Source organism: Lepisosteus oculatus, chromosome 19 (assembly GCF_040954835.1).
Source record: "Lepisosteus oculatus isolate fLepOcu1 chromosome 19, fLepOcu1.hap2, whole genome shotgun sequence".
Taxonomy (NCBI): domain Eukaryota; kingdom Metazoa; phylum Chordata; class Actinopteri; order Semionotiformes; family Lepisosteidae; genus Lepisosteus; species Lepisosteus oculatus.
The window spans coordinates 5,503,658-5,517,151 of NC_090714.1; the positions used below are offsets into that span (position 1 = coordinate 5,503,658).

General features: G+C 41.5%; 1 protein-coding gene across 1 annotated transcript; it reads right to left on the reverse strand.

Moving 5' to 3' along the window:
• Positions 1 to 240: 240 nt before the first annotated feature.
• atp6v0cb (ATPase H+ transporting V0 subunit cb) lies at positions 241 to 9,898 on the reverse strand. Its single transcript, XM_006637375.3, has 3 exons — positions 9,624 to 9,898; positions 1,515 to 1,698; positions 241 to 1,155 (listed from the first exon to the last, which is right to left on the reverse strand). The coding sequence occupies exons 1-3, from the start codon at positions 9,694 to 9,696 to the stop codon at positions 951 to 953; spliced, it is 462 nt and encodes a 153-aa protein (XP_006637438.1). The 5' UTR covers positions 9,697 to 9,898; the 3' UTR covers positions 241 to 950.
• Between the last annotated feature and the right edge of the window lie 3,596 nt (positions 9,899 to 13,494).

Below are 13,494 nucleotides of genomic sequence, written 5' to 3' on the forward strand. Positions count from 1 at the left end.
ACATCCAGGTGCATCAACAGAAATGCCCCACCCCAGACGGTCCACGCACAATACACTTCAAAGGGCGTTTGTGAAAATGGGGCTCTTTGAGGGCAAGTTTCCAGAAAGTCTAGAATAACAAGGAATTTTTAAACCATGCAAAACTAAATCATGCAATGTCATGAAGAGACCAGCTTTTTAGAAACGGAAGTGGGTGAAGATGCATTTCTAATTTCCAATAACAAAATTAAGAGGTGTGGGTAAGTTGAGGAAATTTATTTGGAAATTAGACCTGTGAAACCCAACAGTGGGCACACACCTTAATGCAATCAAACAGCTGTACTACAGGAAAACGTGTTACAAGTGTTCTTGAGAATGTCAGCATTATAATTAAAACACACACACAGAACTCCCACTCCAATATCAGAACACTAAAGGCAATCTCCTTTTTAAACCAATTATTACATCCAGAGGAATTCCAAGCACTTATTACAATTACCCACAGTGCAATAATCTACCTATACATAGATATATTTATAATATATATATATAATGGGGAATTCAATAAAGACTTTGCTCCATTTAAACAAGTTTTATGAACATTTCAAATCTTTATAAATAAAATCAGTGAAAAAAAAACTATTCCATATATTTGTACAGATAATTCCTCAACATCAATATGGAAATTGGAAACTGTCCCAAAAGGTTAGTTCCAGAGTCAGTTCTCCCATGAAGGGGGAAAACAAATGACTATAACTAACCTGAAGAAAAAAAAAAGATGTAAAACAAAATCATATACCTAAACACACACAGGACAGACAAATCACTAACGTACATTGCGCATTTACAAGGGGTTGACTACCAAATTGAGACAACTGTACACATTGTGGAGATAAGACCATTATAATTACGGAGCTATTTTTTTTTTCCTTTTTCTGGTTTTCTTCTCCTTCACAGCGGTGAATGGACGCTTATTTTGTGGACAGGATCAGGGCGACGATGAGCCCGTAGAGCCCCAAGACTTCGGCGAAAATGAGGATGAGGATCATGCCCACAAATAACCTGGGCTGCTGCGCTGTGCCCCGCACCCCCGCGTCTCCCACGATGCCGATGGCGAAGCCGGCAGCCAAGCCGCTGAGTCCCACGCTCAGGCCCGCGCCCAGGTGGAGGAAGCTCCTGTGGACACAACACACGCCAGTTAGACCCCATCAACAGAGCGCGCACGGTCCGCCAGCACCCCATCCTTCATCAAGCGTGTACGCCGGAGACCAAGGAGGTGCCTGTGCAATACAAGTCGTATAAGGTAACCTGAAAACCATATATAAACATGCACTAAAGCTATATTTGGAAACACGCAAAGAATCAGTATATCCCTTTCCTTTAGTCATCCTTGCTATCCTAGGATGTAGGACGCAACCACACAAGTAATGATCATGGTTCTTCCATGACCGAGAAGTCATCTGAGAACTGACGAGCCATCCCCGTCATCTGCCAGAAAAAGCACCCTTCGTTGACCCCTTGGCGCCAGAACGTACTTGAAGAGAGAGACGTTTTCCGAGAGGGAGTTGGCGATCAGCACTGCCACCACCAGGCCGTAGATGGCTATGATCCCCGCCATGACTACGGGGATGATGGACTTCATGATGAGCTCCGGCCTCATGACCGACATGGCGGCGATGCCCGTCCCACTCTTCGCCGTGCCGTATGCTGCCCCCAAGGCTAGAGAGAGGCAAGGCAGAAAGACATCAGAACAGAGCATCAGACAGAGATCACTCACTCCTCAACAGACCAGCCAACGTCTGGCAGAAGTTAAAATCAATACCCTTGTAAGAGGCGCCAATCACAATACACAACACCTTCCCAAATGACCTGAGTAGCAGCAAAATCAGAAAACTCCGGCCCTCTGGTTATCACGGAAAACGTTTTTTTTTTATCCTTTACTAGAATACGACCCAGGGGCATGTTGGTCACAGTGGAGAGTAGTCTGAAGAAAGTATACTGTATTAACTATTTTCCAGATATATAAACTCAAAGATGGATTTGGTCCTGTTAATCTAGGTTTTCTGCACCCTTGATATCTGGATAATCAGGGTTACCGGTACCTCTATAGAGACTGCATTACAGCACATCACTGACGCAGTGATGCTTTGCTTCAGGCAGTCACAGGTAAGGATTCTGAGAGCTGAGGCACAAGCCATTAACATATGCTGCATTGGTTGTTTTTTTTTACACCTCTGACAAAAATGAGTTCAAATCAAATCATTATGCATTTTCCCCAGGGCTATAAAAAGCCAAAAATCCTGGTCCTTGGGAATTTAACATGCAGACAAGTCACTATTCAGAATGTCAACTGGTCTTGCAGGTTATGATGAAAGGTCTTCATTTAGTTCATTCTAAGAGGTTCACTGTAAAACTAGAATTATATCAAGCTGTTAACACCATTCTATTTTATGAGGAGTTCCAAAAAAAAAAAAAGGAAATCCCGTTTGCCACCTATTTTCTCTTGGGAGAAATCTGGTCTTTAAGAGCCACACCAGAGATGATCTTAAATGCACAGATGGCAGCTACCCAACTAACCAATTCATTTATTAGACGAGATACTGATCAATACAAGTTTAAACTGTAAATCTATCACACACACCCTAAGCAAAACCCACATTAACTTGTCAAACAATCTTGACTGCATATTTATACAGACAACCAACTTAAAGTAAATTAAAGGCCTTGCAAGTAGCTCCCTTTGGGAAATGCAAAGCATCTCATCATGCTAGTTTTACAACTTGTTTTTACAGAAATGCACTATGTACTGGGCCTAAATACCTATCTAAAGTATAGTCTGCCCCATCATAAGTTGTTAAAATGACTCAATACTGCTTACACACTGATTCTTACCACAGAACCTGTACGGACATACAGTAATTAGAGATAGTTAGGCAGGAAGTCTGTGTTAATTCTTAACTAATTAACCTTTTCCTGACTTTACTGCCCCACAACACAGTGATATAAACAGCTGTACTGCAGTGGAGATTAATTTGTGACAGAATTTTGACCACAATTTAAAAAAAAAAGACTGGGAAGCTTAACAAAAAAACAAACAAACCAAGAATCAGAATAAGAATAAACATTCTTCATTCAAAGACATCTAGCCATCAGTCTTAAATAAAAACAGAATCATCACATTGAACCTAAAGGTCACAAATGAGGAATCTTCTGCCCATCTCGTGCAGTGCTCTAAACAGATCCCACACTGAATAAAACATCGGGCTGCCAGTGTATACACGATAGTGCTTTACATGCAGGGTTAGCAACAGACAACAGGAATAATGGGACACAAGGACTAACTAATGTTAGTGTTAATCAGGCTTTGCTTGTTGGTAAAACATAAGCATTTGGATAAGTTAGTGGCTGGAACCTGCAGACTTTCAATGCTTTTGTCAATGGGAAGTGATGGTGATAAACCCCCATTTTTTAGTTCTGAAATAAATCCATTTGGGAGGTGGAATTGTCTACTATAAAGTATCTCATGAAATGCCATGACTGAACATTAATAACTGTGACATTATTTGCAGGGTCTGTCTGCCCCATAAACCACAAGTCTCGCTCTCTCATTTACAGAGACGATAAAGGCAGCTAGTTAACATCCTATAAATGTACAATAACCAGGGATGATGACAGCCTAAAAAAAAAACAGGAAGAAATAACCACAAAACCAGAAAATGGTTTGAGAAAGACTAGTGGTTGCAGTTGTGCTGCACAAAGCAAGTCACACATGACTAGTCCAAATCTAAAATTTCAAACATTGGCATTTTTTTCCCCCAAATCCTTTAGGAGAGGATGTGTACAATGAACCTTAAAAGAAACTGGCTCATAACTTGCCTAACAGCTGCAGCTGGACAAATGGAAGCCACATAAACAAGAATATATAAATATTGCACAATAATATATGAGGCACAGTTACACAGCAATGGGGAAATACAACTGAGACCACAAAGCTAGGAATATAAAAGGTGGAGTAAAAACACCAGGAGCACAGTGCGTTTAGGGAAAAGGCAGAAGTGTATTTAAAAAGAAAAATCATAATGGTGCCAAGAGATTAAACATAAAATATTAAACAGGCCTCTTGTCCAACTGAAGTATTCTGATTTGTTTTGAGTGCTACAGGAGATGGGCAGAATAACCTCTGCATTGGAGATCTCCAGCCTAACGCGTGTTCAAAAGGCTTTCCACATCTTCCCGTTTAACGGACTACACCATCTAGGACTTTAAATTTCGCGGCGGTAGAGTGATCCGCGGATTATCATCTCGGAAATGAGCTCAAAGTGTATTCACAACAAACTTCGGCCAACACACAAAAAAAAAAAACAGAACATTGGGCTTTCCTTTCCCCGCTGTAAGATGAATCCAGAGATAAAAGGATTTACACAACAGACGGCCTCCGTCAGGCAAGACCATGCCATCCTCCGCTGAACCCAGGTGGCAGTCAAAGCACGCCCAGGGTCAGTTCCCAATCCGCAGATAAGGAAATCGCCACTGTCCAGCACTCACAAGATTGCCGTGGAGAATAATACCATCTAAAACAAACCTGACTGCACCTAGGCTGAAGCTTGTTTCATTCTTAGCTAATGGTGTTCTTGGCTAGGCAAGTGTACCATTTTCTTTAACTAAGGACATGGTGAGGGACTCCTCCTGGCAGATTGATCTAGCTAGATGAATGTATAACATATACAAAGACTGTATCCGTAGCTACACACAAATACACAAGCTACCACCGATTGTCATTTTCAAAGAATGAACGCCACTGATGTCCCTCAGTGTTACAAGAGTTCAAAAGCTTCATCTACCAATCAACCTCTAGGGTAACTTATACACTATCTGACTTTTTAAAAAGCTGCAAAAATTAGCACTTTGGAAATGACAGGAAAGAGGTAAGGAACTTGTTAAACAGCTGTGAGAATGTTGTTTTGTATAGGTCAATACAGTACAAACAAACCCTAAATGAATAGGCAATGTCATGTCTTAATCTTCCTTAAATAAAACTATACAGTATTCTGCCACTTTTTCACAACTTCGGTATTAAATTACACACAAACCAGGCTTAAACTAACTGTCAAATAATTTTTCCTCAATATAGATTTTCCATAATCAAAGCACAAAAAAAGGTCAAGATGCTGAGCTATGAGGAAGAAACCCCCATCTGATTTGGTGACACGAGGTATATCACCACCTGGTCAGAAGTCTCTGACTCACTGTACTGCTGCACTGCTAAATGCATGCAGTACATACAGATGAAGGAGCTGCACACAAAACAGGTTCCGTTTTATACAAAGACAAGGGATATCTACATACTAGTTACAATCTTAATGATGTGTGTATATCAACACACCAATTTTGTTGTTTTCTGCAGTCATTAAAGTTCTATACATTATGAAGGATGTAATGATCAGGGCATCTCCAGTTATCCTTTTACCTTTATTTGAATTGCCAATGTGCACTCTAAGCCTGTTTTTAATCATACGTACAATAACTATCCAACGATTTTTTAAAAACAAACTGAATAAGAAATACTATAAATACTAAAGGGACTCCTAAGTGTAGTAAATGAAAAACTGAGGATGTCAAATCAAGATATACCAAGCATTTTCAAGCCCTGTCAAAGAATTAACTGGAATACAACAGTACTTACCATAGAAAGACAAATAAACATGATTGTGTACATTTTAGACCTGAATGCCGAGAAAAAACAATTTCTCCAAACTCGGGCCTTCTCCCTTTACCAAAAAACAGACCTTACTTTAGCATGAAGGAGAAGCACCAATTTTAAAATACCCCATTACTTGCCTGCCTAGCTATTTATGAATATAAAATGAACGACTGCTTATAAAACGACACTTGAGAGGTTATGCTGTAACTTTTCTCCTAAAACCAACATGCAGCGTGAAAATATCACTGGAGGTATTTCAAAAAATCTTCAAAACACTCAGAGGATTTAAAAATGTTTTTTTTTTCCCCCCAGAATAACAGTGCAGTTCATGTACTTCTATCATCTCTGCCTGAGCACCCCAAGGCAGAGTCAGGCGACCAGCTGTCACCTCTGCGTGACATTCCTCTCACAAGCAGCACCCCTGCGTCTTTCTGTCAAGTCCTTTCTATAAGCCAGACTCAACTGCAAAAAAAACTGTTTTAAATCAAAATGTCATGACACTTATTTAAGAGGCCGCTTTCAGAATGCTGTTCTTTCATAATGGGGCACTAAAAAGGATTGTATTGAAGACATCAGAAGGGGGGAAAAGCCCACACTGACGCTGCAGTAATGCAGGCTGTACACACTGTCATGTGTAACGTAACAGGAGAACATCACCCGGCCTGATCTTACTAGGTCAGTGCACGCACCTGCACACGGTTTTAGGCAAAGACACATCTCTGTGTAATGCAACACCAATGCAGCTAAGAGTGATGTACACGTGCCCAGCAAACACTGATGCAGCAGTGTGAACGCCACACAGGAACTTCAGGTGAGCGAAGGACAGGCCTCACATTTTCAAGTCAGGATCTGCAACGAAATCACTGCACAATGTGCACAGCATGCTGGGAACACTCGTGGGTAATTCCAGTCTGCCCAGGCGTGTACAGAAGTATAACGGTCTACAAAGCATTTTGTTTTTACATTTTCGACAAGGCAGGATATTGGTGATGGAGTTATTCTAGTAACATCCAAATGTGATTAACTTATAGAGAAAATAAATTCTTCAATAAAGCCATTAACATGGGCTTAGTCCTAAACTCCCAGTTTTAAAAGTCTAGAATACTTCCATGACCACTTGACCAGTATAGCTGATTTTAGCATCCGACACAGGCAAATATACACTCTTCAGCCCAGAAGCGTCATCTCAGTTCAATTACAAGCTTGCACATTTAAACACATTAGCAGAGGAAAAGAAAAAGGTAAATGTCGGTGTCAGAAGAGGTTTTCATTACCCTTGCGTGCAATCGACTTGCTCCCATCCTCACCAGAGCATAAAATGACTTTCTGCTCACACATGCTGCTGGCTAACTCACCATCTGGCCCTACCAAAGGCTGAGGCTCAAGAACACAAACGGCTCTGGCTATCTGTTTAAAATGGATTCCTGTGGGCAGACTGGAGAATGAAGTAAAAAAAATCAATTTTAAAATCAATACCATGTTAAGAAAACATGAGTAATTTAAACATCTGCAACCCTCTGCTTTCATTACATATGTGAAAACATAAAAGCCTAAGGAGGAGACAGTGTAGAATAGAGAGCATTTGTAGGGAACTTGTGGTCATTTACAACAGCCTGGAATGAAGACTTAGATTTTTATACAGATTTACATTAGATTGCAATTAGATCACCTAAAAAGGTCCAAAATAAAGTCTCAATTGTCACTGGTAATTCCTTTCCTGGGGTTGGAAAAATACCAATCTTGATAAAAAAAATGGATGGAACAAATTGCACACTTAACTAAGATTATACACTAGAAGAAAATAAACAATGTAATTTTACAGAGGTTGATATAAACTGTACACCTTTACTAGCTAGGGAAGGCAGTAATTCTTAAGAGATTTTACAGACATTAAAACAGAAGCTTCTGTGGACTCTGTCACATTCACCCCTTCTCGTACAATCCCTCCGAATGCTCTTCAATGGAGGGCATTACTCAAGGTGACATTCCACATCAATAAAATCGCAATTTAACTTCACACCATTTCTCTTCTGAAATAAGCTCCTCAAGAGTGATGCTGGGAGACACTGTGGAGAACACAACTGGCAAAGTTAAACTACCTCCACTGAACACCCAACTAGCCATGATCATGATTAAGGTTTTAGTTTCAGTTTTTCAATTGCATCATATGTAGGCTTGGCTAACTGACACACTGTCAGCTGTTTATCGTGGATAACTATTCTATAATGGAGGACAAATAATAAACACCAGATATAAAAAGTCAGCAGCTGTAGTTACACATCGGGCTGCACTACAGTTCCAGTATAGACAATACAGTTTAGATGTATCCCTGACATAAGATGGAAGAAATAAGCACTTCCAGCAGGGGTAAACATTTCAGAAACAGGACACCAAGAATGAAGACCCAGGGTTCTTCAAATCTATAAAAATAAAAGGAGAAGCTCATTTTCCTCAATGGGTTCTTCCTGGGGAATTTTAAACACAAAGGGCACACTGTCCAAAATGATACCAGACATTCTTCCCAGAATTTGTAATGTACGAGTTCATTGGCACAGAACATCTGCGACTATCACTGTGACAAGGCCTTGAGCACACAAGCCAACTTCAATGAATTATAAAACAAAGAAACTGTTGGAAGAGCTTAACCCTAAGAAGGCTGAACTTTAACCACTGATGTCTTTGAGGCACCCAGGTGAGATGTGCCCTAACCAGAGAAGATCTCCAAGAAATACAGCTGGTGGAAATATGGGTTCTTGCGGTCTGTACAATCGGATTATAAAACAATCCTTCGTTATAAATGAGGGAAAGCAATATTTCTAGGCAATTCGAAATTGGGGTTTACGTTTGTAACAGGATTTTGACACGCTGGTGAAGAGGCCAAATTTAAATTCTCCACTTGTGACACCTTAAGTAAATCATTATGTAAAACCTCCGCAGCTAATCAAGCCTTATGTATGTTTTACAACGTATTTTACCGTGTAGTGCCAGAAAATGGCTTCCTTTCTCCTTTTTTTTATTCTCGCTAAAACCAGTCATTCCCCTGCAGTCATATGACTCACTACGGGGACTCCCCTCCTCTCGCAAACCGGAGCGCCGACGGAAATGGTCGAAGATGGCGTCAAAGTCAGGGTAGGAGCCCGAAGGGGCAACGAGGGTGGCGCGTGCCCCTGCTCGTGTGACAGCCCGAGGAAGGACGAACCTTTCCGGAAACTGCCGAACAGGCAACCCAAAGCAACACTCGACCCCCCCGCCGCCATCCAATGATCCCAATTAAACAATTACTCGCCTTTTGTTGATTTAAATGTCTTAACTGTGAAGCAATGCGGTCCACTCAGAGGTTAGCACAGGGAAGGGATATGAAAGACCCGAGTCCCAGTGATTCAGTTACACGACAGGATTTCATTACAGCCTGCCCGGACAGGCAAAACAGCAGCACGGTCGTGAGCTAGCTGTATTTTGCAAAGATGACGCTCCTAGGCATTGCACAAACCAATCGGCTAAGAATTATTGACCGTGAAGAAAGGTACTGCCAACACCATTCACAGGGGTTCAGCTGCGATGCATGTATAAAATGAAGGCAACGAAAGTCCCTTGCAGAATTAAATTATTCCAAGAACGACGCAATACTGAGCGCCACAGCTACCAGTATCTACCAGTGGTAATAATTTTACTAACACAGCACGGTACCACTTGCAAGCAGGAATCAACTACGTGCCCAAAATTAATCTAAGAAATTTAACAGTAAATCGGGCTTTTTCTCAGACGGAGCTCGCGAACGTCAAAGGCAACGTCACCCTTCATGAAAAACGCTTCTCCCCCACTCACCAGAAGACAAAACCAGGCATCAAACCCTCCCCAAGAATCAACAGACATTGCCACAGTCGTTTACAAAGGAATCAAGAGATTACGATTATTCAGATTTTTGTGAAGAAAAGTGAATTACCGCTGAACACCATCGCCGCAGAGGCGCCCATCACCGCGAAGAATGGGGAGTACTCGGGACTTTCGGAGGACATTGCTTTTCGCTCTCACACTCTGTACAAAAAAACAAAGGAAATACAAAAAGTACGAAGCGTTTCCTGTCTAAAACTGATTTCTGTCTGTAAAACGCTTCCGACTCGTCGCTAGAAACATAAATCGGTGAAACGCAGGCTTGACAACAGACAGTATGTGAGCGAGTCCCGATCTCCTCTCAGATAAATACCGGCGCAGCAGCACAAAATGGCGAAGCGGAAAATGTCACCTGACCTGCCGTCTGGACTCACACCAACTCCAATCCGTGGGGGAGACGTAACAGGAATCGTTTTCATTTTTCGGTGTCGTATTAACTTCAAACTAACATTCGCCACTAAATCAGGCTTAAGTTGAAATACAAAGCTAACGTTTTTTTTAAAATGCTGATCTTTCCTTCTCTTCGCATTTTTATTGATGTGTCATAGACTTAAACTCCCCCCTATTACGTTTTGTGGTAGTATGGTCCTCTGCGGGCTGGACCTGTGTGAAGTGTAAAGCTACCCCACTCCAATAGCGGGGGTAAATGGGCAAATGATCAAGTTCGTATGAGGAATATAAATAGTTTATGTAATTTTTTTTCTCCTCGATAATTAGTTCATGTGTTCATTGCATAAGGCACAACCGTAGGTTGAATTCGCAGGGAAAAACCGACGCCTCCCCCTCACGCGTAATTGTCATCACTAATAAAGTACACCTTTTTCTGTATTTACTCGATTATCTTTTTTTTGGTTTAATCGGGTTTTATCGTGTGACAGTCCAAGGCGGGGGAATGCAACGTTAAGGCTCAACTGTCATTTAAAAACGGGAATTTAAAATTGCTTCACTACGCTGCAACGTGATGGCGATCTGCTGTTACTCCAAATTATAAGCCTCTACAAACGCATTATAAAGTAGTGACAAGTCGTGTCACAGTATTTCACAATGTCACCACTGCCTACTATATTAGAATCGGAATACCATCTAATTAAATAATTGTTTACTAGGTATTAAAACGTAATAGCAAACATCGCTTTACTATACAGTATATACCAGTAAAATGTTGATGTAGTTTACACACCGTGACTGCATTTATACACCAGCATCCAACAACTCGACGTAGCCGAATTCATAAACGACTGAATTTTTCAGGCCTATTTGTGTGCAGGTTTTATTACCATAAGTAATAAAATGACTCCAAAACGCCAGGCATTATTCGTGACTGCCTTGTTCGTAACTGCAGTATCAGCGCATTACAATAGTTTCACTATCGGCAATGCTACGACGGTATTGGTACTGTACCATTACTACTACATATAGAAGCAGTAGAATTGAAAAAAGACCACATCTTGGGAGTCTGGAAACAATGGCCGGCCAACTCGTGATAGAACTCATGACCTGACTGAGAAAGAAGAGGAAGTGCATGTTCTATAGGGGATTGCTAAATCCAAATAAAATGGAATTTGTTTGTGAAACTAGTGGAAATTCCTACATGGGCCCATTCTTAAAATAAAAAAAAAATCTTGCTTTCATTCTCAGCCATTCACATGTTCATCTTATGCACGCGCGTGTTAGTATATGGAATTTTTGTTGTCTCCTTCTATGCACGTTTTTAAGTATTTAGATAATGTTAAATCCATGGTAAAGGGCTAGATGGGCCACATGGCTTCATCTTGTGTGGAACTGTTCTTATGTATTATAAACAAACAGCTGGGAGTCCTTCGTGAATGGCTTTGTGCCAGAAACAAGTTCTTGCTGCGCTGCATTCGGTCTTCAGTGATCTGCGTGCATGTGATTTGCAAGGGGTCATCCCTTCTTGACCCCAGCCAGGCCCTGAACAGGGTTGTGGAACGGGAGATCTCACTGCCAAGCTCTGTGAGAGTGAAGGTGTGGGGGGTCAGAGGTTTCCACTCAGGCTGAGAGCGCGTTCAGCGCAACGCTGGTGCAGCTTTTCCCCCTGTATCATTTCTGCTTTCCAGACAATCAGGACATCTGCGGCCATTTCCAGCAAACAGAAGCAAATGCTTGTGTGTATGTGTGTGTGTGAGAAAGTTGTAACCTCACTTCAAGCAGTGAGTCTTACACCCCCCAGCCTCCCCACTTCAAAGACTGTGTGGCATCGGGCCACAGAAATAAAGGCTCAGCTTGTGCCAGTGTTTAAATCACCACCTACTGTACCTTCACCCCAGTTTTTTTTTCCATTATTGGTAAATATCCTTTTGTTGGCAAGCCCTTGGTGATTCTCTGTTTGCTCATTCAGTTTAGTTGGTCTCCAGTCAAGCCAATAAACTGCTAGAGCCGTTCTTTCCTATACTCAGTGGGAAGGAAACAAGTGGGACGCAGGCTTCAGCACTCCATGCTTAAACAAACGGAAGGTTTATGAATAGAACCTGTTGTTCTCGGCTTCAGCTCTGTGTCTTAGAAAACACACTATGGCTTTTGTAGCACTTTCATTGCCAGTAATAAAGTGCATTTTAATTTCATTAAAATTCTTCCTAAGTTGCACAGTGCAGCTATTTCTTTGGTGTAACACTGATGGCATTTCGATATTCCTTCAGGTGTTTTGTCAGTAGCACACTGGGGCATTTTGTCCTGGTGACAAGCATACATTTCAGCCACCAGAACTTTTATCCCAGAATTGCTTTTACACGCACTTTGTGACAACATGCACCATGTGTGTTGAGAGCACCCTGCACTTCTACTGTAAGCTGGAATCCTGCTTTTCCAGGAAAGCCTTTCCTTTCCCTCCCTCAGACCTGTTTTGTTTATATGAACACATGCAACATGATGAACAGGATCTCTTCTCTGATGGAATCTTCGTTCAGATTCTGGTATCGAGGTCCTAATAAACCTGTTTGGTGAGCTGGCTGGCATTTTGAATACATGATATGCTGTGGATCTTGCTCTCCAGGGGCCCACAGGTAAATCTAGAACTAGTCTGGCCCTTCAGTGCATAGTCTCAGGCTTTTAGAACTCCTTGAAGAAATTGCAGCAGGTAAATCAAATCACCGACGTGTTTTTGAAGCATGTCTCCATTACTCCTTCTATAACATATGCGGTACCTGCACCACTCAGAAAGAGAAATATACATAATTTCAGTAATTACGGCTAGCATTTTGGAGGTTACTGGCTGTGCACTTTGAAGATGGCCCCAAAAAACCCTGTCTGATATTTGGGGAGGAAAGTTACAAAATGGCTTTGGATTCCCAACGTTTATTGAGAATATTTCCTTCTGCAATTTAAAAGGTCCATTTTAGCACAAGCAAAGCATACCGCCAATAATGCAAAACAACAACAATGCACTTCTTAAAGGTTAGTGTGCTTTAAGCATGGAGTATGGAACGGTACACAGTGGTTCTGTCGAATGACTAGAAAGCACTGCTACAGGCAATTACAGTAGTAAAGGCAAAGCATTCATGCTTATGGTCAATTCGGTTTTATTTTCTTGGATCTAGCATCTGAGATCATCTGAAGAAAGCCATATATTCCAGGGCTTCATCGGCAACAAAACCAAATCAATATTGATTAGAATATCGACAGTATTCGGTATGGGCTCTTCTCATTTTTGAAAGTCCATCCACTGTCAGAAAGTCACTGATTCCTATTGAGGGTCCCTGCAACCTGGGGTTTATCCCAAAAGAGCAGGGTGCGAGGCAGGACTACAACAAACATGGCTATCCAGTCCATCATGGTGCGGACACAGATGAAAAAACACCCATCAATCTCTGTCTAAAGCACCCAGAGAAAAGAAATGCCAGCATCTGAACATAAAGAAAATGGGACCGTGGAGGTCACAGGAGGGGCTATGGGCTGTATGTACAGTA

Bases quoted from the DNA above. Each gene is read 5' to 3' on its own strand.
- atp6v0cb (XM_006637375.3), bottom strand. From the start codon at position 9,696: ATGTCCTCCGAAAGTCCCGAGTACTCCCCATTCTTCGCGGTGATGGGC. The intron at 1,699-9,623 runs GTAATTCACTTT...GCCTCTCTCTAG, and splicing joins TGCGGCGATGGTGTTCAGCG to CCTTGGGGGCAGCATACGGC. The intron at 1,156-1,514 runs GTACGTTCTGGC...TTGTGTCCACAG, and splicing joins GAAAACGTCTCTCTCTTCAA to GAGCTTCCTCCACCTGGGCG.